At 43.9% G+C, this 26832-nt stretch overlaps 1 protein-coding gene across 1 annotated transcript; it reads right to left on the reverse strand.

The window, feature by feature from the left end:
• On the reverse strand, positions 1-26832 carry HHIPL2 (HHIP like 2). The gene is given in 11 exon segments (XM_063153352.1): positions 1-79; positions 2386-2467; positions 3917-4062; positions 4416-4495; positions 4497-4543; positions 5787-5980; positions 5982-6122; positions 6439-6495; positions 9380-9457; positions 9459-9994; positions 26452-26832. Coding segments are annotated over 11 exon segments (1821 nt in total).

Below are 26832 nucleotides of genomic sequence, written 5' to 3' on the forward strand. Positions count from 1 at the left end.
TCATGGAAGAAATGGTATCCGTTTGCTCTCTGTTTTCATTGGAACAGCCTTGTATTTACACTTCCCTGGTGCAGCTCTCCTTGGAAAACAGAAAGGCAGATGCAGGCATCTGAGAGATTGTTAGGGAAGTTTATTTATTCCATAGGCACACACCAATTCCCTGTTCTCATTTGCCCTTGGTGGAAGAGGCATGAAATCACTTTAAGCACCTGGAATGCAGCACAGGAATTCAAGAGGCTGACACAGGGCTGGCAAGCCATAAAATCCCTGTCCCAACAGCAGCTGGTGAACGTGACTTTCACTGGGATTTTCTTTGGATGCTGCAGCAAGAGGGGTGATAGAGGAACAGGCACAGAGGAAGGGAACCACAACTACAAAGAAATGTGTCTATGTTCCTCTCCTCTGTCCCCTGACAACTCCCCACAGTACAAAAGCACCAAAACAAAAACCAACTGAACACATTTTCCCTGAGGTAAAGATGTTGTACGTTAAGTGACAGGAAGAGAGGTACAAAGAACCACAACATACCGGTATTCTCTGTTACCCACCAAGAGAACTGCTGTAGGACAAATAAGAGCAGGTTCTTCCAATTTGCTTGACAGCACCCACCAAAGCAAAGCATGACCTAAGGCATCATATTTTCTTGTGATTAGCATTCTCCTTCAGAGAGTGGCAAGAGCCAAGTGCTTCCTCTACACCATTTCAATTTTTTTAAAAGGTTACACATGCAGGTATTGCTTGTGGGGTTTTTTCCCTTCACCTCTCTCCTCTCTGATTTTAAAATTACATTCTAACTCGTTTTCTCTCTGCTCAGGACAGAAGGAATTTGGTGCCACCCTGCTGTCTCCAAGAGTACTGCTGCAGAGGCAAGCCGAAATGGGGACAAAGGGCACTGCTGCCATCAGCTTTCCTGGCAGGTTCCTCGGGAAGTCTGAGTTGCCATCAGGCACATGACAGTGGCCCTGGCAATGTTTTGGAAGCAAGAGTTTGTGTGGCTTGCTGTCTGTGCCAGTGCACTTCCTGCTATGCGGGTGAGAGGCAGGGAATGCTGGATTCACTGCCTGGGACTGTGCCCAGCAGAGAAGCTATCCCCAGGAAAAATCCTATAAACAGCAGTAGAATCAAAGGAGAAAGGTTCATGAGGAGACCAGAGTCACTCCGGGAGCTGGAGGTGTCAGGACTGTGCTCCAGAACCTGCTCAGGCTCCAAGGAGCTCTGCACAGCCCAGGCACGCCTGCAAAGTGCAAACAGGCCAGGGCAGAGCTGGCACGGCCCCATCCGGGCTAAGGCAAACAAGGGGAACCAGAAAATGCCCGGAAAGATTTTAGGAGCCAAGGGAGTAAGTGCCTGGTCCTGTTCTAGAAGTGATGGACACAAAGCTTCAAAAGCACAGGGTCTTCCTGACACATTAAGGAGTGGCATACAGGCAAAAAAGATATATTTGTTTTGATAAATAGATCCTGCTCAAGCTCTTGATGTTTATGCATGGTCACATATATATATATATAATTTATTTTTTTTTGTCCCTCACAGTAAATGCACTTCCTGGCAGATGATAAGCTGTTAAAGGCAGAAATCCCCTTGAGCAGTAAAAGATTCAAGTTCTGTTCCCATCACCTTGGTACACAGTTTGAGTTAACAACCTAGCTTTGGATCTAACTTCTCAAGAAAACATAGCTTGTTTTCTTCATTTTGTGAATGTCCAAGGTCTCTGCAAAAGCACAAACACACTTGTACTGTATCTGTTCTACAGAGTGATTTGAAACCATTTAATGTTTTTTAGCAAAATGGGAAAGCTAGGGAGGCAAAAAAAAATACATAACTGTGCTTAATTTTCTAAAAACAGACTTTAGCAGGTATAACTGTTTGATGGGGAAAAACATTTTGCTTGGAAAAACATTTTGCTTGGAAAAACTCAGGTTCAGGGTCCAGTATTATTTGAGCACTGCATGAACCACCAGGTTTCTCTCATCTTTGTAAAGAAAACTGTGGAGTGCTATTTATTTTTTATTTATACTAATGTGCATCATAGATATTTGATATAATGAACCTAAAGGATATGGACTGTCTGTTTTAAGTCATTGCTTTGCTTTAATTCAGATATACAACCAAGGAAACTTTCTTTTAATCCTTAACTCTCCCAGATCTTCAAGGAATTTGAACTCTATTTCTTATTTCTCTGTGCACAGACATGATGAGTGAGGAACAAATTCACTCAAACTGATTAAAGCTGCACCAGAGGTGTAGTGTGTAAACAAAACCCAAGGACTGGATGCAGATGTCAGTGATTTTGTATCAGTAGTACTTGGTATTCTTTTACTGTGATAGCTGGAGAGTGGTAACTATAGAAGAATTTGGCATGGAAATACATCTTTAATTACAAACCTTGCAGGATAGATGAGCTTGTAGAGCGATCCATGTGGTGTATAGGCACTGGGATAAGAAGTAGACATAAAATACAGTTCACCTAAATGGAAGTGAAAAAAGAAAACTGGTCTTAGATTCAAGTGCCCAAGCTAGATCCCAGTTCTCCATTTTCCTCTTTCAGTAATTCATGTAGTCAGAAAAGGAAACTCCTTCAGTTACCCACTCAGCCATGCCTTATGTCCAAGAAATGGCTTTGTTCTCACCCTGCCCTGCCAGTGGGCTCCCAGAAACACCAAATGACCTCCTGGCTGCAGCAGGGTTCCACACAGAGCCAGCAGCTCTCTTTCAGGCAGCACCTTCATTACCACACCTCTGTGGCTCTGTAAAGGTTGCTTTCCTCTGTATAAATACATAAAACTTTCTTAAAACTTGTTTGTACCAAAGAAGCAGCCAGAAACTACAAATAGAGGGGAAGACCACACAAAAAATGTATTTTCCATTTCATGATCATACCAAAAAGGAAAAAATTCAGCAAGAGCTACATTGGTTAATCTGTGGGAGACAGAAGCTTCTCATTTCTGTCTGGTAACTGTGAAAGAAAAATGCTCCTTGTGCCTTCCCTTCAGCACTCACTAGAACAATATCCAGGGGAAAGGGAAATTAGAGTATCTTGCAAGAGGCAAAGCTGTTGTTGTCTTTCAAACTACATAACACCATGTTGGTTTCTAAAAGGCCATCAGAAGAAGAAACATTTCACATTCACTCACTCCATATGTTAGAACAGTTAAAAACTGTATGCATTTCCCAGCAAAGCCTGCATCTCCATGCAGCTCTGACAGAATATGCTAGGCAGAAAATCTAGGATCTTTTCCTGGCAAGCAAATCTCTTTTCTGCTGAATGATCAGGTGCTAAAATGCACCTGTGCTTTCAAAAAACTTGCAGCTTCTTTTTGTATTACACAGCTCTGTCAGGAAGCTGTAGAAAAGCAAACATTCATGTTCATTGGTACTTCCACCTTGGTGGGAGATCTGGTCCTTGTGACCTTAGCAGTGTCCCATGTGCTGAGGCCTTTACACTAAACTTTTAAATGAGTGGCTTTGCTGATCCCCAAATAAAGTCCTGGTCCATGATCCACAGTGTGAATTGTGGATTGTTGTGAATAAGACTGAGGAATTTATACTAAGGAAGCAGGAGAAGTTCAGAGAAGCTCTAAGAACTCAAGTGAGGATGGGATGGTATAATGAAAAAGTGAACTGCATTGATATGGTCTTTTGATTAGTAAAAGAGTACAAAAGACCAACAATAAAAGGAAAGTTTCACATGAGATTCGGTTTCCTGAGCTTTTCATCAACCTGATCTGCAACAGCTTCACAGGGCAGGAGACCTCCCTGAGCCACAGACCAGTCCCCATGCTGCGCCAGCCACAAGCCTCTCTGCACTGCCTGCTCTCCAGGCACCCCTCAGGAACCACAGAATTTTCCACATTTTCCATACATAGAGAACAGACTGTACAGTTTCCATTGAAGGTGTGGCCAGCACGATACCCACCTGCTTCATCCTCAGCAAAGGAGATGATGAATTTGCTGTAGGAACTGATCATTCCAGGGAAAGCTCAAGATGATGTACTGCCAACAGAGATATCCTCTTTCTTCCACTTATTTGTCTTCTTATCTTCCTGTAAAGCCATAAATCGACTAGATGAAAAATAAACCCCTGTGTTTTATGTCTCCATCATCCAAATTAGTTCCTGTCAAAATCATGCATTACTGAAACAAAAAAAGCAGTCAGTGAAGACTGTGACTGTTGGCTGGATTTTGGAGAAACAGACCTGAACAAGAGCAAACTTATCCTAAGGATTCTGAAATGGAGGAAGTTTAGATTCCAGCAAAAATGTTGCTGTAATAGTCAAACACAGAACTTACTCTATATCCAAGTTTCTCATCTACTCCAGCCCAAAAGGTTTTGGGATGGTCCAATATACTTATTTGCCCAGACAAGGAAAATGTGGGTATAGAATGGGAGCTGCAGAGGAAACAATCAGACTCACCTGCTCAGGAAATCACCAGAAATATAAAGGCCATTCAAGTTAGGTGATTCACATCCCCTGTAGACAAAGCCTCCAGTACCATGACTTGCCCACACTGCAGCCATATGCAAATATTGGCAGAGTGTCATCTGTCAAACACACAGAAATACAAAGTAAGTTTACTTTCAGAGAGCATCAAAAAGCAGTTGCTCAATGACACCGACAGGTACAAAAATTACTAGAAGGACCAATACAGTTTAACATTAGCGAAATTTCAGTGGTAATTAAGCAGTTTACTCTGGGACAGAACGGACCGAGGGGCTTTAAGGACCTCTCTGTGTAGTTGCTTATCAAGGCTTAGTCATGATGAGATTCCATAAGACAAAAACCAAGATTCTCTACATCAAGACGCAATGCAGGAAGGCATCAGCCTGCAGCAAGTGTTATCTAATTTATATGTGACTGTACCAGTCACTTTAGCAGGGATCATCTTTACCAATTCCAGTATTTTTAGAGAAGGGAGAAAGATCAAAACTGCAAGTGAGCTCAACATCTTCATGTGTTCACTGACACAACACAGAGCATGAGTGTGAAATGAGTATGCTCTCACCATTTTATGTCATGAGACTTGTAAAATAATGACTCTGCCTCTGGCGATGTTAAAATTGAATTCAGTCCTTTCTCATATTGAATTGTCAGATTCCACAGGATTTTATTCTTGTCCTCACTTTTTTCCCTGCATTAATGTCAATAATACATACTCTACACTTGTCTGCTCATCCAAATGTTCCAGAAACATCTGCAGGACCTTGAGACCAGGTGTCTTCACCAAACAGCTGAAGGAACATTATTATAATACTCAGTTTTTCTACCATGCTTTTGCCAAGAGCTTTGCAAAGACCACCAATTTCTATTTTTTGAAGGCAGCAAGTGTGTTTTGTCCATCACACCCACAGTCAGACCCAGAGCACAGCTTTTGGGCATTCTGCTGCAGCACTTTGCTGGCTGGGACACACTACATCTGTCACAGGTTTGTTTCAGGATCTCAGCATCAGCCTGGCCCTCTGTCCTTTGCCACAGTCATGGCTCAGAGCTTCTGGAGAAAACACAGTATCACTTTCTACTTAAATAAAATCCATTGTCCTCCTTGCTTTACTGGGAAAACTGTCCACAAAAGACACAGGCTTTGAATTTAAACACCTTGTCCAGTGCAGTCATGAGAGCATCATTCCATAGCAACACAGCAGGGCTGGGGAAAAGGGATTTCTGGTCTTAAAAAGCAGACAAATTCCATTTAATATACAACACTGGATTATTTAGCTTTGCTGGAAAAACAGTGCTAAAGTCCACTAAATATACACATATAGTAATCTTCTACAAGTTTTTCCTTACCCATGGAGGAGTTGTGGCAAAGCTTTGTGTCGTAGCATTCAAACCCCTCCTTTGCTCTCCAACCATAGTTCCCTCCTTTAACAATGAGGTTGAGGTTGATTTCCTCAAACCTGTTCTACCCAACATCCCCACAGAATATCCTCCCTCTTCCTTTTTTTCTGATAGGGTCCCCTCTGTCCATTGCACAGCACCATATTCCTGACCCCATAGGCATAAACCCCTGGGCAAGCTTTGGGATCAGACATGAATGGATTATCAGGAGGGATGTGGTAAGGCTTTCCATCAGGGTTTCTTCCATCCACATCAATCCTCAACACTTTCCCCAACAAAGTGCTCCTAAAGGCAGAAAAAAGAAACCACAGCATGAGAGCCATCTGAAAACACAAAAATTCCCTTCTTCTCCTTGCCCATTTTCAAAGGAAAAGTTATCTGCCTAAAAGAAATAAACAGAGGCTGGTATCTGGCTTGCAATCCACTTAAGCCAGAAAATTCTCTTTTCTCTAAACAACTTGACAAGTGTTCATTTGGACAGACTTGCAGATGCACAAGCATTTTCAGGAAGCACTCTTACTCTATTCTTTCACATTTTCTCCTTTCCAAACCTTGCATCTTGGTGAACATGCTCAGAGCTTTCACCTGCCCTCCTACTTACTTGTTCTGAGCATTCTCAAATTTTCCAAAAGGGTCTCTTTCCAGCTGGTTCCTCAAGCTACAGGAGAATCCTTTAAAAAATGAAAAAAAAGGAAAAAAAAGTAAGAACTAGCTTTTATCTTAGCATGGGACAGGGCAGGTGCCCACATGAGTGATAAATAAGAGTATAGTACTGTCATTAAACACCCTCTTCTACAGTACAAACCTCATAGGGCAGATGTTAATTCCATAATAGATTAAAGGCTGTTACTACTCTTTAGAAGACAAGAATACAAGATGGAGAGAGAAGACAACCTTATTCCTGAGTCTTTTCAATCCATTTTAGTTTTCTGTGTGACCTTGAGCCAACCTGATTCTGGTAGTTCCATAGCAGGCCAGTCACACACCTGAACCAGAATGACTGGGAATGCGCAGGTTCTGCCAGTGGAAAGCATCATACCATCACAGACTGACTTGAGTTGGAGAAGACTTAAAAATCATCAACTTCCAACCCCCTGCCATGGGCAGGGACAAATTCCATGAGACCAGGTTGCTCAGAGCTCTATCTGTCCTGGCCTTGAACACTTCCAGGGCGGGAGCATCCACAACTCCTATGGGCAACCTGTGCCAGTGCCTCACCATGCTCTTCATGATACCTAACCTAAACCTTTCCCCTTTGTCCTGTCACCACATGCTCTTGTAGATGGACTCTGTCCATCTTTCTTGTAGGCTCCCTTCAGGTAGTGGAAGGCTGCAACGAGGTCACCCCAGAGCATTTTCTTTCCTAGGCTGAACACTTCCAATTCTCTCAGCCTGTCCTCATAGGAGAGGTGCTTCATTCCTTTGATCATCTTAGTGGCCTCCTCTAAGGCCTCTCCAACAGATCTGTGTCTAGCCTAGCTAGGCTAGGCTAGGCTAGATGCTAGGCTAGGCTAAGCTAGGCTAGATGCTAGGCTAGGCTAGATGCTAGGCTAAACTAGGCTAGATGCTAGGATGCTAGGCTAGGCTAGGCTAGATGCTAGGCTTGGCTAGACTAGGCTTGATGCTACGCTAGGGTAAGCTAGATGCTAGGCTAGGCTAGGCTAGATGCTAGGCTAGGCTTGGATAGGCTAGGCTAGATCCTAGGCTTGGATAGGCTAGGCTAGGTAAGGCTAGATGCTAGGGTAGGCTAGGCTAGATGCTAGACTAGGCTACGCTAGATGCTAGGATAAGCTAGGCTAGGCTAGGCTAGATGCTAGGCTAGATGCTAGGCTAGATGCTAGGCTAGATGCTAGGCTAGATGCTAGGCTAGGCTAGATGCTAGGCTAGGCTGGGCTAGGCTAGGGTAGATGCTACCTACCTAAGGCTAGCCTAGGCAAGGCTAGGCTAGGCTCGATGCCAGGCTAGGCTACGCTAGGCTAGGCTAGACTAGGGTAGATTCTAGGCTAGGCTATATGCTAGTCTAGGATAGGCTACTCTAGGCTAGAGATGCAAAGCTAGGCTAGGCTAGGCTAGGCTAGGAAAGGCTAGGCTAGAGGCTAGGCTAGGCAAGGCTATATACCACGCTAGGCTAGGATAGGCTAGGCTAGGGTAAATGCTAGGCTAGATGCCAGGCTAGGCTAGGCTAGGCTAGGCTAGATGCTAGGCTAGGCTAGATGTTAGGCTAGACTAGGCTAGGCTAGATGCTAGGCCAGGCTAGGCTAGGCTAGGCTGGGCTAGGCTCGGGTAGTCTAGGCCAGGCTAGGCTAGATGCTATGGTAGGCTAGGCTAGATGCTAGGCTAGGCTAGGCTAGGCTGGGCTACGCTAGATGCCAGGCTAGACTAGGCTAGGCCAGGCTAGGTTAGGCTAGGCTAGGGTAGGCTAGATGCTAGGCTAGGCTACGCTAGATGCTAGGCTAGGTGCTAGGCTAGATGCTAGGCTAGGTTAGGTTAGGTTAGGTTGGGATAGATGCTAGGCTAGGCTAGATGCCAAGCTCGGCAAGGCTAGGTTAGGCTAGGCTAGATGCTAGGCTAGATGCCAGGCTAGGCTAGGCTAGGCCAGGCTAGGCTAGGCTAGATGCTAGGCTAGGTTAGGCTAGGCTAGATGCTAGGCTCGGCTAGCACTAGTGCTGCAGCTGGGACCTCCTGATCGTAGAGCAGAGGAGCAGAATCCCTTCCCTTGGCCTGCTGCCACAAATCTTTGGATGCAGCCCAGGACATGTTTGGCTTCCTCAGCTGCAAACTCACACTGCTGGATTATATCCAGCCTCTCACCTACTAGCACCCTCAAGTCTCTCTTGGCAGGGCTGCTCTCAGTGCCCAGCCTTATTGGATTAAGGTTCCCAATATTACCAGGTAGATTGTGCCTGGGCCAGTCTGACCCTCGCTGCTGGGCCAAAGGCAGCAACTGCGGTGTATCACCCCAGAGATACCTTAGCTTGCTGGAGATTGCAGCTGGGCACTGAACAAGTCCAGGCTTGTTAGGAACCCCGTTTACCTCAGGAGGAATGGCTTCAGGCGATGGTGAAGAGAAAAAGGAGAGGATTCTGCTGGAGGGTTTAATGTCCAGAGGTTTATTCCATGGTTACAGAGGTCTGAACGTGAGCAACTGCTCCAACAGAATGCTGGCCGCATGGTCTTTTAAGCTCAGGGACAGGGGGAGGGGAGGTACAGGTGAGCCACCAACCAGGTGAGAGGGGCAGGGTCTCAGGGGAAGATGACACCCAGTCAGGCCAATGACCCCCAGGCCTGAGGGGCATCCTTTGAACTTGACCAACCACACTATGCCTTGCTGGAATCTTCAGCCTGATTGACAGGACTCACTCAGCATGGGGGCAAGGGGGAAGGGAGAGAGGTATAGCACACCTGGGGAAGTGACCTGGAAGTCCAAAATGGGACATTACAGCACACCACAACACAGCCTGTGTTGATATTGGGGGTTGAACAGGGACAGAGTAAAACGATTTCTCATCATGGCATACAGTAGCATTCAACACGAACTTTACCTTTCAGAGCTTGGGTCAATTTTGTTGGCATCAGATGCCAAACCCTTCAATTCATTGATCCTGATCTTTCCCACTCGGTTTTCTTAGCCATGTGTAACAGATATAAAGCTCCCCCTTGTCCTTCTGCTTGGGGTGGAAGCCCCTCTTATCTGCTAGCCATGGGGCAGCCAGCAGCAGGCTCTGAATATCCAGGAATGGCTCCTCCAGCCAGCTGCCATTGGGTAGGCAGGCCCGGATGAGGCCCAGCTGCTCGGCTGTGAAGGCGCGGTGGGTCCTGTAAGCAGCGCGGGCAATCAGCACCGGGTTCCTCAGGCCACTGGCAACCTCAGCCAGGCACAGCTGGACACAGCCCCCACACAGCTCCAGCAGCAAGCCCAGGCAGCGGCTCAGGGACAAGTTCTGCAGCACCTGGGGGAAACAGTAGTCCTCATCCTGGAGCTGCAGGAGGTGGCAGAAGTGGGTCCTGTTCGTCTTGCAGCACTCCTGGATGTGCTTGTCACCAGTCAGCAGGCGGATGGCAGAGTAGCAGTAGTCAATACAAAGTCCTGGTAGGCTTCTCAGCGGGGTCCGTAGGTTTTCTGCATCATAGAGATGTGCAGCATATGGAGAACAGTCCTAGCAAGTAAAGGAAACTAAAGATGTGGCTGTGGACACTCATCCAGGAGAAGCTGAGACACCTCAAGGGGAGCAAAGTGGTTAATAAAATGAAAAATTATCAATGCAGATAACATAAAGAGTCACCTATGAAGTGCAGCTGTTAAAAGTCAATCAGAACATGGCCAAAATGGACTTCAACATCAGTAGTAGTTTCCTTTATCAAAGCATAGTCAGCTGCATGTAAATCCTTCCCAATAGAAGTACAAGTGTGGAGGCTGTGGATTTTCCATTCAGTAAAGTGAGCAGTCCAAGGGGGAGGTGATCAGAGCAGGGAAACAACCTGACAGAGCTCTGGAAATATCACAAGTGACATTGAGAAGAGGGATAAGGCTCACTTTCCCACAGAAGAAAAATGAGGGAGTATCAAATAAAGGCAATAGAAGCCAGGTTAAAAAAAGCAAGTGAAACGCTGCCAGAAGAAGCTGTAGCTGCTAAAGATGTACATTGATTAAATATACAGGCAAAATTAATCTGATACATGCACAGTATTACTGAAGCAGACTGTAGGTGAGATTTAAAACAGATTCAAGTAAGTAAATACCATCTCGTGCAATTCCTGTAGATATCATTGACTCTACCTCTGATCGTCAGGAAAAAAACACTGCAGGCAACATTTTCATGTGTTACAGATCTAAAATTATGTTCCTTCAAATACCTTTAAGTGTTTAGCTGTGTAAAATGTAGGATAAATTCTGAAAATCAAGCATTGTGTTTGTATTTGTACCTAAATTTAAACTCAACTTGCGAACATTGTAGGCCAGAACTTCTGTAAAATGTTTCCATTAAGATCCCACCTCTATTTTAATCAGCACAAAGTTGCAGAACTTAAAGCAGAAGAGGCTACATTCTACAGAAATATTATTTTTCTGGTTTTCATGCCAGCAGCCCAAAATCAATCTATCCAGAACTTTTATTTGACAGAGATGGAAGAGGGCAATTACATGCACAGTCCGGGAATGTAACTACTATGTTAGTAACTTTTCTGCCTCGTTAAACAAGTTAGCTTCTGTTATAAAAGATCAACAAAAAGCCAAATTAATAAATGCGAAAGATTTTATTTTCGCAACCAAGTTACTGTCCCCAAAACCCACAGCCAAAGAGACAGCGTCGAGCCCAGGATCAGCTCTGGGTGAACCTCAATCCCACCTCTATCTCATCAGATCTCCCCCATTCACGAATGCCGTCTCCAGCAAGGCTGTTTTATACAGTTTTTTATGCCTGAGGCAGAGGTGCCCCGATTTCTTTTGTAACCCTGCATATGTATGAACGTTTCTTTCGCTGTGCAGGGCTGGACAATTGCTGTCTCCTGGATTATGGCAGGTGCTGATCATGTCAGGGGGTGTCGTGTATTCAGATGTATGTTTCTCGAGGACTTCGGGTATCTTGATCTCCATGGCCGCCATGTTCTTTTATTAGTTAATGAGGCATTCTTCTCCTGCAGCCACCAGGAGTTTCATAATTCCAGTGTGGTAATCTGTCTCCAGGTTGTCCATGGTCAGAGGCTTGTTGGATGTTAAATTAATTTTACAATTTTTATTTTATACATCTTCCCCTTAAGCATGAATTACTTTACATTACATATTACAGTTCTTTAAACAGAATTTTAAAATCTGGGCAGTTATACAAGCATTGAATTTTTTTTTTTTTTTTTTTGTGTAAGTAGCAGCCATTCCAGGATATCTAATACGAAGACTACAGACCCTGATTCCAAACTTCACAAGCAAGTTGTTTTCTTTGCTCACAGCAACACCCAGGGGCTTTTGCCCAGAACAGGTCTCACTTGTAAGGAGTAAAGCCCTTGAATATTTTGGATGGTGTAGGAGGTTTCTCACTTTTCATTGCTGCCATTTGGTTACCAGAAAGCAGCACAGAACGACCTGGTTTCTGTTGCTTCCACATCACATCTGCAAGGAACTTCTCCCTCTTCCTAAATCTAAACTCTTCAGCCTTGCGAAGTCCCCCAGGCCTGTCCTTGCAGTCTGACCCCAGTCCCAGCTGGCAGAACCACACCATTCCCTGTTGCAGCATGTCAGGGTGGTAGAAACACTGCAGCCTTCTTTGAAACATCTCCTTCAGAAGCCTCTCAGAGTAGGGCCACAAGAGCATCCATTTCAAGTCCATGCACACACACATGCCACAGATCGCTCAGCAGAGGAAAGACAGGAAGGATCTTTGCATGATACATTCCAGCAAGGGTTTATTGCATTCACCCCACCAAAGGGACCAGAGACAAAAGACTAAACCATGTGGTCTGCATGACTTAAGAATGGGGTCAGTGACCAGTAACCGGAGGGCACCAGGGCTGACAAAGGGCAGAGCAAAGGGCAGCAATCTGTAGGGGGAGGAGGGAAAAATAATTGGGGTGGGCAGTGTCAACTGGCCAATGGGACAGGCAATCTAGTGTAGATTGGCAGTAGTGCTGCAGAGCACCATGGGCTGAGTCACCTCTAGCAGCATAGATGGGCAAAACTCTATGATATATTCTTCCAAGGCAAGGCCCTGGGGATTACCCTGAGGGGGAGAAGCCCCTGTTTTTTCTTACTATGAAAACTTCCCCATTGGACCTCTGCAAACACTTAACTATACAGGAAAACATAAGTAAAAACAATGATTACAACCCACAAATTCCTTTAACAAACGATGAAACCCATCCTGCCAACTCCCATTGTCCAAAAAGTTAATTGGTGTAAACGGAGTTCTTCTTAACTTTTAACTGAATAAACTGATGTAAACAGAGTTCTTCTTAACTTAACTAGCTCCTTCAGCTTCTGGACGTTTGCATGGATAGATGCCGAGTATGTGAAAAATGCCAATCGTTTTTAAAATTTTAAAAGTTTAATAATAATAAAATGGTTATAAAAATAGCAATATAATTACAGTAATAATAATTTGGATAATTTGGATTAGGACAGTATGAGACAATAAAAACAAAGAGTTACGGACTTCTGGGTACCTTTTTCTGGGCAAAATAAGCCCAAAAAAGGACACCCGTTAACAGAGGATTAACCCTTAAAAACAGTAGCCTGTTGCATATTCATACACCTCATACATGATGCATAAATTCCATTCAAATACAGGATTCTGTCTGGTCCGTGTCAGCTTCTTCCTCTTAATCCTAACAGCATCTTCAAGCCTCAGCGAGATGGGAAGAAGTTAGTTTCTTCTGATAAGGGAGCAATAAATTCTTTTTATCTGAAAGATTTAGGTGTCCAGTGGCTGCTATTTCCATGCAAGTCCTTTCTTTAAAAAAGTATCATTCATAGCATAGTTTCTATTTTAACATTATATTATAACCTAAAACTATATTTAACATACTACTTGGGAAAATTAATACAGCATAACTTTCTAACATAATAGATATAATACTCATTTCAATATTTGCAAAAAGCCAATCATAAAATATGCATTTTTCACAAGTATGAAGAAAGGTTAAAGCAGTACGTCTTTTCAAAGTTTTGGCAGCTATGTCCAAGGGCGAGCAGTGAAAAGTCTATGGCTGCTTGGTTTTATAATGATACATGCATGGTGTTATTAGCATTTGTTAGCAGCTTACTCAATGCTTAGGGTGTAGCATTGTTTTGCGTACGTAGCTAGCACCTTTAATTCTCTTAGCATTTATTGAGTTTTTGTAGGAGCAACCCCAGAGGCCAATAGTGAGGGTGCTATTTTCTTTTTTCTACCTCAAAAGTCAATTTCGGTTTTGCAGTCAGATTTAAACTGATGGACAAATCTTCTGTGCTTAATTTTTTGGTCACAAATTATGGTAAAGTCAGGTGCTAGCATAGCAGGCTTCCCCAAAGCCAGAGGGTGCTTCGGCCATGGAACTGTTTATTTGCTGGTGGGGAGTAAGATTTCAAAGAGGCTGTATAATTTAGTAAAGACTGAGTATTTGCAAATTTCAATTTCATGGATTCGTTATGTCCAAAGTACATAGAGAGACAAAATTGTATTTAGTTAAATGAGTGCTGCACATCTATTAGTAAGGCTGTTAGAGGCTTCTGCATCTTTGCTTTTCAACAGCTTTAAAGACTCGTTATTCTTAAGACAAAATTACTTGGATTTTATAACTATCCTTATAAAAAGAGTCACTATTGAGCTGTTAGAATATAACAGAATTTTGAAAACTGAAAGCATTCTTAAAATCTCACAAGAAATAGCTGTTAAAAACCTATGGCTGCTTTTTTTGCCTTTTTTAAAATTTCTGTGGTTTTGAGCAATTGGATGTTGGTATATATCCTTACATGAAATTCACACATATAGAACTACGAGTCTTATATACTTATGAAGTAGTGGAGTGCCATTTTCTTTGATGACCATTTGTGATTACAGTCTTTTTCTTTCTTTTCTTCCATGTCACATGGTTTGGGTTTTCTTGCTGTCTCGGAGGCTCAAGAGAAGGGTCTTTGGGTGCTGTATATGGCTGTTTGATGCACCTCTTGATGCTTATGCCTGTGGATATTGAAGCATACACTGTCTCCAAGGTTATTGATGGAGAGGGGTTATTGATATCTGAAATGGGTGTGTTTTGGTCAGGGTCAGTCTCACTTCCAGCATGGGAACCGGGAGTGACCAGATTGGAGAGGAGTGGGGCAGGGTGCCGGCGGGGAAAAGAGCCCAGCCTGGCAGCGGCGGCCACAGGACCCACAGCATCCGAGACGGACAGCACGGGAGCCGGGCCAGGCACAGGCAGAGCGGAGCTCGGCTCCAGAGGGACAGGAAGACCAGGTACGGGCCCAGGGCCAGAAGGACACAGAGCAAAGGCAGGCAGGGGTGGAGCGGGACAGAGAACGGGCCCTGTGCGCCCCCGAACCCTGCGGGAACGGGGTAGGCAGCAGGGTAGCTGGGCACAGCGAGGAGGAGGATGGGCACGGGGCCAGCACCTACTGAGGGGGGGCTGGTCTGAGGTAGAGGAGGGGAAGGGAGGGTCCCAGACGCTGGGTTGTGTGTTGAGGCGGGAAAACTGTGCGCCACAGCATTCAAACTGGGAGATCCGGCCGTGTATCAGGTGCCATCTTGTCTAATAGGTGTGCATGGAGGTTCAGAGTAAAGGAATATAGGAAAAAGGGTTGGGTTAGAGCCCAAGCTAGTATGGCCCACTACTAGCCTGGAAAGGGCGCAGGTGAGGACTGAAGGTGGCAGGAGGCAGGTAGCTCTCCCGCACCTTTTGTAGGCGGTTTCCATTTCCATACCTGTCCCAAGGGGACAGGAGCAATGAGGGAGGAATGCCAGAACTGTGGTATTAACTCACACTACACCTCTTTAGGAATATTACAGTTGTCAGAATTTCATACTCAGTTTTTAAGCTAAATTCTAGAATTAAAATTTAGAATTTAGAATTTAGAACAATTCAGCTGAAGGTCAGACTCTAAACCTCTAAGTGCTTAGAACAAGTGTAGGTAGCTAAAACAGACTGAGACCTTGCCAGATGCAGACTGAGCTCTACCAGCAGAGCCAAATTGCTTTACATGCCTCTTCTAACTGATTCGAGACTCATATCTGAATATTCGGATCTGAGTAAGCTATGATTGCTCTGAAAAGACATAATGGGAACAAGGCAGAGTAACAAAGTTCCTAAAGCCCACCCATTAGCATGCATCTTAGCACATTGGAGAGAAATAGCAGGCAAAGGGGCACAGAAAATAAAAAACAGCCAAAATAAATATTGCTCCCATTGGTAGCCATTATATCACCTAGAGGATGGGGCAAGGTGGGCCTCCTACAGGTACACTGGAATATAATACCCTGTTACAGCTAATGCTGTTTCTACGCAGAGAAGGGAAATGGGAGGAGGTTTCTTATTGTGATCTGTTTTTCTCCCTTCGAAAGAAACCCTGATTGGCAAAGGGACTGTGGCATCAGGGCCCCTTCTGACTCCCTTGTTCTGCCTCTTGAAAGAGAAAACAGAAGCAAAATGGGAGAAGATAAACAGTACTGCTCAGCTTGTAGCCTAAGACAGAGATGCACCAGGACAGATAAAGTTTATCATGCAGCATTAGAGAAAGAACAAGATCTAGCCAACCAATGTAGCCCTCACTTGGGAGGGCAGGGGGGAAGGGCAGGGACTTGGGAGGGGCACCAGCACCACCTCCCGCACCTATTCCTACTAGTCCTACTCCTTCTCCTCCCTTGGAGAAGACACCAGCTCCATCCCCTCCAGGCTTCCCAATAGCAACCCGAACTAGAGAACAAATACTGCAAGCCCCTTTGCGGGAGGCAGTAATACCAGGTGGAGAAAAGATATTGGTTAAGGTGCTCTTCTCCACCCTTGATTGGGAAGCATGGGAAAGGGTTGCGGGAAATTACCGGAATTACCCAGTAAACACTGCTAAACATCTATGATACATTATGAAGCAGCACAATCCAGACTGGGGTGATATTCAATTGTTATTAGATGCATTCACTGAAACAGAAAACCACCTGGTTCTAAAAACAGCAGGGGACCTGGTAGCAGACCACTTTAGACAACAACAAGCGGATCTAAAGGAACATTTTCCACTTCAGGACCCAGCCTGGAACCCGAACCAACCAGCAGAAAGACAGAGGCTAAAGAATTATCAGGATTGGATTATACTGAGAGTGGAAAGAGCAATGCCTAAAACTATAAATTGGTCAGCTTTATATGCTATTAAACAGGGACCCTCAGAATCCCCCACAGAGTTCCTAAACTGCCTGAGAAACACAATGCAACGCTATACACCACTGGACTCTGCATCTGACGTGGGGATACAACAACTAATTAATCTATTTTTGGGACAGTCCACAGGGGATATTAGGTGCAAACTCCAAAAAGTCCAAGAAGAAGATACACAGAATTTAGAAACTTTATTGGGGGAGGCTTGGAGAGTCTTTAGCAACAGAGAAGAGGGGTAAACAAGGGATGAAAAACTTAATAGCAATAGTGCAGGAGGAATGGAGAGAAAAACATGAAAGCAGGCAGGAACCACCCAAGCAAGGCCCTCCTTGATTAGGCAGAAATAAATGTGCAAACTGTAAGAAACAGGGCCACAAGGAATTGCTCTGGGGATATTAGCACAGGACCTTGGACTGTATCGGGCAGCAGTTGCTTATTTCTCTAAGCAATTGGATGCAGCAGCTAAAGGGTGGCCTGGATGCCTCAGAGCTGTTGCAGCAGTTGTACTGAATATCCAAGAGGCACATAAATTCACCCTGGGCCAGAAAATGACTGTGCTCGTGTCTCACACGGTGTCTGCAGTGCTAGAGGTGAAAGGCAGGCATTGGCATTCCCTAAGAAACAAAGATTTCTGAGATACTGAGCTGTTATGGTGGAGCAAGATGATGTGGACATAGTAGTGACTAACATTGTCAATCCAGCTTCTTTCCTCAGTGGAAACCAAGGGGAGTCAGTGGAGCATGACTGCCTGGAGACTATCGAGGCAACCTATTCCAGCCACCCTGACTACAAGGACACCCCTTTCAAGAAAGCAGAAATCTGGTTTACTGATGGAAGCAGTTACGTCATCAGTGAAAAACGACACGCCAGGTATGCAATTACTACCTGCAGAGAGGTAACAGAATCTGGACCCCTGCCAACAAACACCTCTGCACAAAAGGCCGAGATAATTGCTCTAACTTGGGCCTTGGGATTGGCAAAAGGGAAAGAAATAAATGTGTATACAGACTCAAAGTATGCATTTGGAGTAGTGCATGCTCATGGAGCCATTTGGAAAGAAAGAGGGCTGCTGAACTCTCAAGGGAAAAACATTAAACATGCATTAGAAATACTGCGGCTCCTAGAAGCAGTGCAGTCACCAGAGAATGTGGTGATCATGCACATTAAGGCATATCAGAAGATAAACTCAGAATTGAAAGAAGGGAACGAGCTGGCGGATAGGAAAGCAAAAGAAGCAGCAAAAAATGAGGTAATAACTGAGGCAACCCTGATTCCAGATGTGCAAATTTCCCTTGAAAGTAAGCCAAAATACAACAAATTAGACAGAAAATTGATCTATGAGCAGAAAGGAGCCTATAACCAAGAGGGATGGGCCACCACAGAAGGAAAATTAGTTATACTCTCCTATTAATAACGTTCCCTAATAAGGGAGGAACATCAGAAAACACACTGGGAAATTGATACCCTACATAAATATCTAAATGAAAGGATCATTGCTAGAAATATACGAGCTGCTACCACCCAAGTGACTTGACAATGTGACCTTTGCCCCCAGACCAAACCCAAGAATATTCCCAAACCAAAACTTGGCCAGATTGGGAAGGGCCATGGACCTGGGCAGCAATGGCAAAACGATTTCACGGAATTGCCAAGAAAAGGGAGGTGTAAGTTTTTACTGGTGCTAACAGATACCCTTTCAGGATGGCCAGAAGCATTCTGCACCAGAACTTCTAAAACTCGGGAGGTAACTAAAGTATTGGTACAGGAAATCATACCACGCTTTGGAGGCCCGGCCACAATCTCCTCAGATAGAGGACCACATTTTATCGCAAAATTAGTGCAACAGGTTAGCCAATACTTACTTGGGCATAGACTGGGAACTTCACATCCCATATAACCCACAATCAAGTGGTCAGGTAGAGAAAATGAATCATTTGACCAAACAACAAATTATATGACTGGGACAAGAGGGTAATTTGCCACGGCCTCACTGCCTCCCATTAGGGCTGCTGTGGATTCAAACCAAACGCAGGAATAAGGAAAAACTAAGTCCCTTTTAAACACCTTATGGGAGACCATAGGGGGTGCAGAAGGGAATGTCTGCCCAGGACATATCGCTAACCTCCTATATGATCGCTCTGACCAAACAACTTTGAGCGACTGAAAAATATGTGGCTGGAACTCGGGGTACAGGGCGCAATGCACCCGTACATGACCTACAACCTGGAGACCATGTATATGTTAAGTCTCTTACAGAGAAAGCCCTGCAATCACAATGAGAGGGACTGTACCAAGTGCTCCTTATTACCTTCACTGCAATCAAGATTAAGGAACAAAGTGCTTGGATCCACCACAGCCATGTTAAGAAAGCTCCAGAAGCCCCTTTGAGCATAACACTGGGTGATGGTGAACTGAAACTGAAACTTACCTGGACAAAATGAATGCATCATGATGGGATTTTTGCGGAAGTGTTGTTTACAATCATAGTTGTATGTCCACGAATTAGAAAGTACTCCTAGCCAGAGCCATGCTGAATGACCTTGGTCCCAAGCCTTTACTCAATACACTGGATCCATGGAAAAACCTTCTGATATAAAAGGTTTAAACCTAGCAACTGTGGTCATGCACAAAACCCAAATATATAAAAGGCAGGAATGGCAGAAACAGAGGTTGTGGTCACTTCAAGGGACCATAGGGGAGGTAATTAAGATAGGGTGTCAAAGTATTAATGAGACTACCCATAGTAAAGCAGCCCAAATCAGTGTAAATAAGTGCCGGAAGATTTGCAATCGTCCAAATGAATTAGACTGTTGGTACAACTTCACATTAAGATAAAATTGTCAATGTGGTTTGCCTCTGGGCCCGCAACAGTATTGGGCTGTCTTTCAAATTTAAAATAAATTCTATAGCTAAGCCTGTTACAAGCCACCCCAGCACTCAAGCACAAACCCAAAATACGCCATTTAAGCATGAACCTAGGGTTTATGAAATCGGCCCATGTGTAATAAGGAATATGGGTCAACAACAGCAACAACTGGTATTTAATCCAGAATGGTCCCTTAAACGTGTCAAACTGTCAATGCAAATTAGTATCTTGACAGTTTATCCAGCTTGTTCCCCCTTCCTAAGGTCATCCTTCAAGGGATGGACAAGATGGCTACAAAAATAAGTACACTTCAGAGACAGAATACAAAGGGATTTAACTGGTATGGTAGCGACTGTATTACAGCATCCTGAGTGGGGTCGCTGCTGGTGAGAGAGAGACGGTGAATCTTGTTTCTTGATCAGAAGGCTGGATTTATTGATATATGATATATAATACATTATGACTATGCTAAATAGAATAAAGAGAGAAGTTTGCAGAGGCTTCCTAAGCTAAGAATAGAAAGAAAGAATCCATAACAAAGTTGTGTCCAAGGACTCAGTCCCTAGCTTGCACCCGTGATTGGCCTCCAATTATAAACATGGGAACATGAGCCAATCAAGGCGCCCCTGTTGCATTCCACAGCAGCTGATAATAATTGTTTATATTCTCTTCTGAGGCCTCTGCCTTCCAGAAGACACAGAAATCTGAAAGAAAGGATTTCTGTGAAAAAATGTCTGCGACACGACTGGGTTAGGGGTTTTGAATGGGATTGACTCAGAAATATTAATGAATAAATTAGCTGTAGCAACTAGCAATCTGATATAATTAAAACAGCCTTTACTGTCATCTCTACTGGCATTGGGAAATAGTCATTGGCAAGTCTCGAGGGTGCTGCCAAAATGGAAAGTGAAGATCAAGACCATAGCTTACTAGCAGATGCATTAAAGGGGGCGCAGGATAACATATCTTTAGCCCTTAGCTGTATACAAACATAATTATGGGTACAGTCAACAGCTGCTTTAATCATAAGAGAAGGAGGTAAAGGGGTGTTTCCAACTGAAGTGCAAAAGGCTGTCTGGGACAGTGCTACAGACTTTGAGAGAGATTTCCAATCTTGGTGGACCATGGTAAATTTTATGTATAATCCCACCACTAACATAGCTCCTGCCTTTGTGCTCACTATCCGTAATGCCATAGTTCACACTATTCACCCCATTGTTGCTTTAGGTTTAAGTCACAAGGAGCCAATATTATACCCCTCGGAACATAGGGTATGGGCCTGGAAAACCCAGGGGAAATGGCAAACCATAAACTTGGAGCTTTGCATTGCTCAAGAACAACAGGGATTCATCTGTGAGAGTAGTTACATTAGTGCTCAGGACATATGCCTTGACACTGACCAAGGCATCTGCCACTTCAAGATCCACTCGGATACCAACCAATGGACTGTACTAGTGTATATAGGTAGTGGCTGTGTGTGTTTAAGGACTGTGTGTAATTTCATAGAAATTGATAAGAGCAAGGTACCCTTATCTGTTAAGAATCATTCCAATTTTGGGTTTGCAACTGTATTAAGGTTACTGGGTGTGACTTTGTATATTCAGCACCAGTCATATCCCACCAGTTAATAAAATCAAACTACACAACATAGGAGTTACCATCCACACCCATTGGAATGAATTTAACCCTAGTAAAACAAATAATGAAATATCAGGATCTAATCAAAATTGTAAAAGAGATTCAAAAGAATGGGCACAGAACTCTAGTAACTGTCCATCACGATGTAACAGAAATAAACAGAGTCCTGCAAAGATTAAAACAAGATACAAGTCATAACTGGTGGGATGCACTATTTTGATGGTCACCAACGGCAACTGGGATCATGAATACTTTATGTCACCCCATTATACATTTATTAATTTTAGTTACTATAAGCTTAATGATGTCTATTTTAACACTCCTGTGGAATTGGAGAATGTTGAGACATGTGGCCATTTTGACTTCACTCTCTAGAACTCATGGAATCTTGCTGAAGGAGAATTGTCATGATAGCAGGTCAGAATTTAGATCAGGGCCCCTGTAGTAAAAGAGTTTACTGTACTTTAAGAAAAGAGGGGGACTGAAATGGAGGTTTTGGGGGTTCACTTAAGTTAGCAATATGAATTAAGCATTTAAATTTTAGCTTGTAGAATGATGTGTTAAATTTTAACCTTTTACTTAAGAAACCTCTGCCATGATACAAAGAGCATAGGAAAATTTCTGAAGCTTCTTGTGATGAAGAACAATACTGGGAGAAGACCAAGGAATGCAAGAAACCTAGATAAAGGAGCTCCTCTGTCTCCAAGCTGTTCAAAATCAACAGACATACTCAGATAAGCACCAAGGGACCACAGTGCATGACCAAAGAAGTTCAAAAGTTCAACCATGAGGAAGACCACGGCCTTCAGCCTCAGAAACCACTGAAAGACCCCTGTGCAACCACCACTGTGAAGAAGGGCATGGATCCAATTACCATACGAGGCAAGGACAGGCGGGGCCAGGAGGTGAATATGCATGAAAAGTTTGTGCAATGTAATGTATATGGAACACCTTTGTGAATAAAGATGTGGCCCAGATCGGAGCCCAGGGCACAAGTTTTCACAAGAGCTATCTCACTTGTGCTGGGCACTGACAATACATACCCACTTCATAACTACATCAGGTTGTGGAGCCGATTTATTCCACTTATCGCTTCATAACCTGTTTGTTTTTTAGAGAAATGTATCCGGTTTAGAGTGCTAGCAGAAAATCCATGATCCAGAACACATCCCTGAATAATCTCCTGACCATTAAGGAACACAGAGCTGCTCTGCCAGGGTAAGGTGAACTCCATGGCCTCCTTCTTGGTTTCTGCAGGGCCAGTGAACCCAGCTTCCTCTGGGTAACACTCAGCAGCCCCCTTATTACCAGCAAGATTGTCTGACTTTTGCTGGGTTTTGGCACAGAAGGAACACCTGACTGAATGAGCTGCTTTGTTACCACACATGGCTACTGCTCTGATCTCCCCAAAAAATGCTGTCTTTGCTAAATCAGAGCAGCTGCTATTCAGGTTTATTAATAAGCACCTCCACCACTTTCTTACAATTTATTTTGTTCCAAACTATGAGGATGCTGTGGAGGTGGCAGAATGGAATTCCATCCCTTCCATGTAAGTTCAGCAGCAATGGGATCCAGCAAAGTGACTTCACTGAAGCAAAACCATTTGGTAGTTATTTGCTCTTTTCACTAATTCAACAGGCAAACAGTATGTGCCAGAGAACCCAATCTTATTTCTGTGGTTATTACCAACTTGACCAGGGAGAGCAACACATATCACAGTCACAACTCCTCAAAGATTCAACAGCAATCTTACTTTAAAAAACAGGAAAGGAGTAATAGCTTAAGACTTTGAAAAGCTGTAAAAAAAATATGGGTGGTTTGGGAGTTTCTTTCCTACAAAATGCACTTAAAACAAATGCAAAATTACATTATACCCTGCAGAATGAGGAATCAAAGAAAGAACAGTAATTTTATAGTCTTTTTTCTACCTGAATCATGTAGAAAAAATGATTACAACATCAACACCAGTTTTTCTGTTAGAATCTATAACACATCTTTGCTGGTTTACCAGCTGTAAAATAACAGAGAACTCTGCTGCTACTTTTTTTCAGCCCCAGTGCTGAAAAGGTGTATCCTCCATCCCAAGGAGATGCCAGAATCTTGACAGTATCCAAAAAGAGTGGAAGCATTTTGGTACATAGATAACATTTTAGAGCTCAGGTAATATTGACTACAAGAGTTTTGTATGATTTTAGAAAGACTAAGTGTGTCTTTTGGCTGCTTTGTGTTTTGGCATGCACTGAGTGGAGCTTGGTGTGACTCACAGTTGCTAAAAAGGCAGGTGAGTCCTGCCCTCTGATTCCAGGGATGCAGGGAAGCTCAGGCAGAAAAGGGCCTTTAGTCTTTCCTCCCTGTACACTTTCCACAAGCCAGGTGGGCAGTGGGGAGATAGGATTGGTGAAAACACTGTTACTGCAGCAGGTGGGCAGTGGGGAGATAGGATTGGTGAAAACACTGTTACTGCAGCCTCAGGACCTTGCAGCAGCTGTGTGAAACCACTGCCTGGGAAATTTTGTGTTACTCTGACAAGCACAGCATTTGGAGCAGCCTCAGCAGGAACACAACGAAAAAACATCCTCCCTGCAGTCCAGAGATCCAAACACTTTCCCTGTAATTCCCCTATCATTTGATTCTGTAGAATTTGTAATCCAGCATGTTATGGTTTGACGTTGGTGCAATGCTAGTGCTCCTATGAAAATATAATTGTTTTAGTGGCTGCTCTGAGATGTGACTAGAAATAGAGCAAAGCAGGTTTTAGCTTAGGAATAAAGGAAAAAACTTTATTAACTTACAATATGTAAAAGGAACACACACAGAATTCAGAATGAAAACTTTTTAAAGCATTCTTTTATTTTTCTAATTTCTACACAGCACAATGAGATAAAACTTCAGATTCTCAATCTAGTTACCAATTTTCAGATAATCAACTCTCAGTTCATTATGGAGAGAGGAGTTTTTTTGTACTAAAGGTTTCTCCAGGAAACACAGCTGAAACTTCTTGTGTTTTCATGTCATACATGGCACTACTCAGAGAACATTTGCCTTTGTGATTTCTTTTTTCTATGTTTAGTGCTCTCACTACTGTGCATGGACTAGAGCTGCTTCTAGGGTTTTTCTTTTAAGGGTGTTTTGTCTAGCTGTAAAAAAGCAACAGTTTCTCACTTTTGGGACACCAGTCCCCTTCACATTTACTCCTGGGGGCTGAGGGATCTCGAGAACAGAGATCTTCTTCACTGAAGACAGAGGGCTACTACACCCTCCTCATCGGCTTCTGTTCATGCTACTCTTTCACATAACATTACTGCACTCTCTTGGCTCCAAGCCACTGCTTCCTCTTAAATGCAGTTTCTGCATTACAGGAAAAATGGTTTTGTCTATGGCTATATAAGAAAAGAGTCTAGCTAAAGGTTACTCTATTATCTCCTCCCACCTAGGATTCTTCTCAACTTCTTCTGACATCTTTCACTTGCTCAGACCTTCACCACACCATTTTTTTCTATTTTATGTCTGTCTCTCTTCTAGGAGGGTTTAATGTACTGCAAAGTTTTTATTGTCCAAGAAAAGGGTTAAAATCCTGGGCTCTGCCTACCCAGAACTCCCATAGCAGCCGGGCACCTTCTCACTGCACCCTCCCCTCCCTTTCTCTTTTTCGGCCGGCTGTGCTGCCAGCACATGGTATTGAATTTTAAGGTGGCAGGCTCTCTCTCTCTCTCTCTGAAGGGGGAGCGCTCTCTCTCTAGAGCTGCCCAGAACATCTCGGTAGTTCCCCACCCCTCCGTTCTGCAAGGGCCTTCAGTCCCCTTCTCTGTCCAAAGCTCCAACCTACTTCAACCAAAGCCACAAGGCCTCCTCTCCCCCACCCAGCCTCTGGCTGGGCAAGGCAGATCCGGCCTCTTCAACTGACCGAAGCAAAAAAACGTTCTCCTGAAAGTTCTCTGCTTTTTAACCCCCTGTGTTCTCAAAAGCATATCCATGAATTCAATAACCACACCAAGTACTAATATTCAAATTTGATCACTGATTGGTTTAGCTACAACTTCCCAAAAAACCTCACTTCCTTATCAACCCAAGACACAGCACCTTGCACCTCCAAGCAGGGGGTAAATTCTGATCTGTATTCTCCTTCATAATGGGAAAATCATCATTGTTTAGATGGATAATGAGATGATTTGCTCTCATAATTAAGAGATTAATATTGTGTGAATATTAAGAGAAGCTTTATTTATGTAGTTTAGATAACCTCTGTTCTCCCCATAGTTCCATTCTCCGCTCTCCCCCGCCTTGTAATGTTACCATCAGACAGCCTCGGTTGTCTTAGACAAGTAGAAAGAAGGCCTGTACATGTACAGTTTGGAGTGGAAAAGCTTGAGGCAGCTGGGAGTGGAAAAGTTTCTTGCAAAGGGGATGTGGCATGATAACACCTGACCCGCCAATCAAGTTACAAGAAAGCAGTCTCCACCAATAAACGGCAAAGAAGAGCTGACTGACAGACTTTGGGAGGGGCCAGGGTTGGCTGAGGCAACTGTAGTAGATAGGGTTAGGCGCTCGGAAAATCTCGCGATGTCACGGAAAGCAGTAGAATTCCTCTCCCCCTAACTCCTAGTGATAAAGGATCACCCAAGAATGTAGTCCCCCCTAACATTAGTAACTTCCTACTCCTTACTAACCAATTACAGTAAAGTAAGACCCCCTGACGTAGGGAAAAAACTTTCCCAGTATAAAACCCGACGAGACGGGACAATAAAGGTCTTGAACCGTCCACCATACTGGTGTTTGCGTGTGTTCTTGGCCCGAGTGACCCTGGAGAGTTTGGGTCGCCGTGCCGTCTCCTCAGAACCAGGTCGCCTCACCTTGCATCTGAAGGCTACAGGCAACCCCCAGGATGAGCATCCATCTTGAAGACGAACCAGCCACGTGGTAGGCAGCCGCAAAGGCAGTTCCCAGCGCTGAAAATTTTTCTTTATTTAGTCCTTTTGTTGTATTTTTGTTAAGGTTTATTATACCTTTTAAAATTTTTAAAGTGAGCAGTTGTCTCGCACAATCATCCTCACTGGGCAATGTTTCCATAAACCCTTATTGCTAGCAAATGTCACTGTATATTCCCAGATTACAGTGATGGACCTTACACAAAGCACTTTGCAAAATGCCTGCTGAGGATTAAGTGCCATTCCCCTGCCAGCCCACCCTTCCCCTGCTCCCACACCTCCCTTCACAGTAGCACAGCTGTCAGAACCAAAAAACCAGCTCAAAGTGTAGGATACAAATATTTTTCATCCTTACCTGACACAGGATATCTTTGATGTATGTTCCACACAGTTTATGCCCCTGGGGATCCATGTAATCTATGATGACCCAGTATTTTGCTGCAATGCTGTTGTCTCTCTCCTGGTCACAGAAGCCAAAGTTTTCATAGATAGAGCAGAACTCCAAGGGCAAAGGGGGCTGGAAAGGCGGCCCATAATACAGACACTGAGGATGTCCCAGCAGAGTGCCCATCAGGCAAAACAAGAGGCAAACACACACATGTGGGCAAGGAAAAGAAACGCCAGAGCTGCTGCTTCACTTTCCAGCCCATGGCCAAGCATTCACTTCCTTCAGCAAAGGTTTCTTGAGGTCAGATGTATAAAAATCCTGGACTTCTTCATAGCATGGTTCATTCAT

The sequence above is a fragment of the Melospiza melodia genome, chromosome 3 (genome assembly GCF_035770615.1).
Source record: "Melospiza melodia melodia isolate bMelMel2 chromosome 3, bMelMel2.pri, whole genome shotgun sequence".
Taxonomy (NCBI): domain Eukaryota; kingdom Metazoa; phylum Chordata; class Aves; order Passeriformes; family Passerellidae; genus Melospiza; species Melospiza melodia.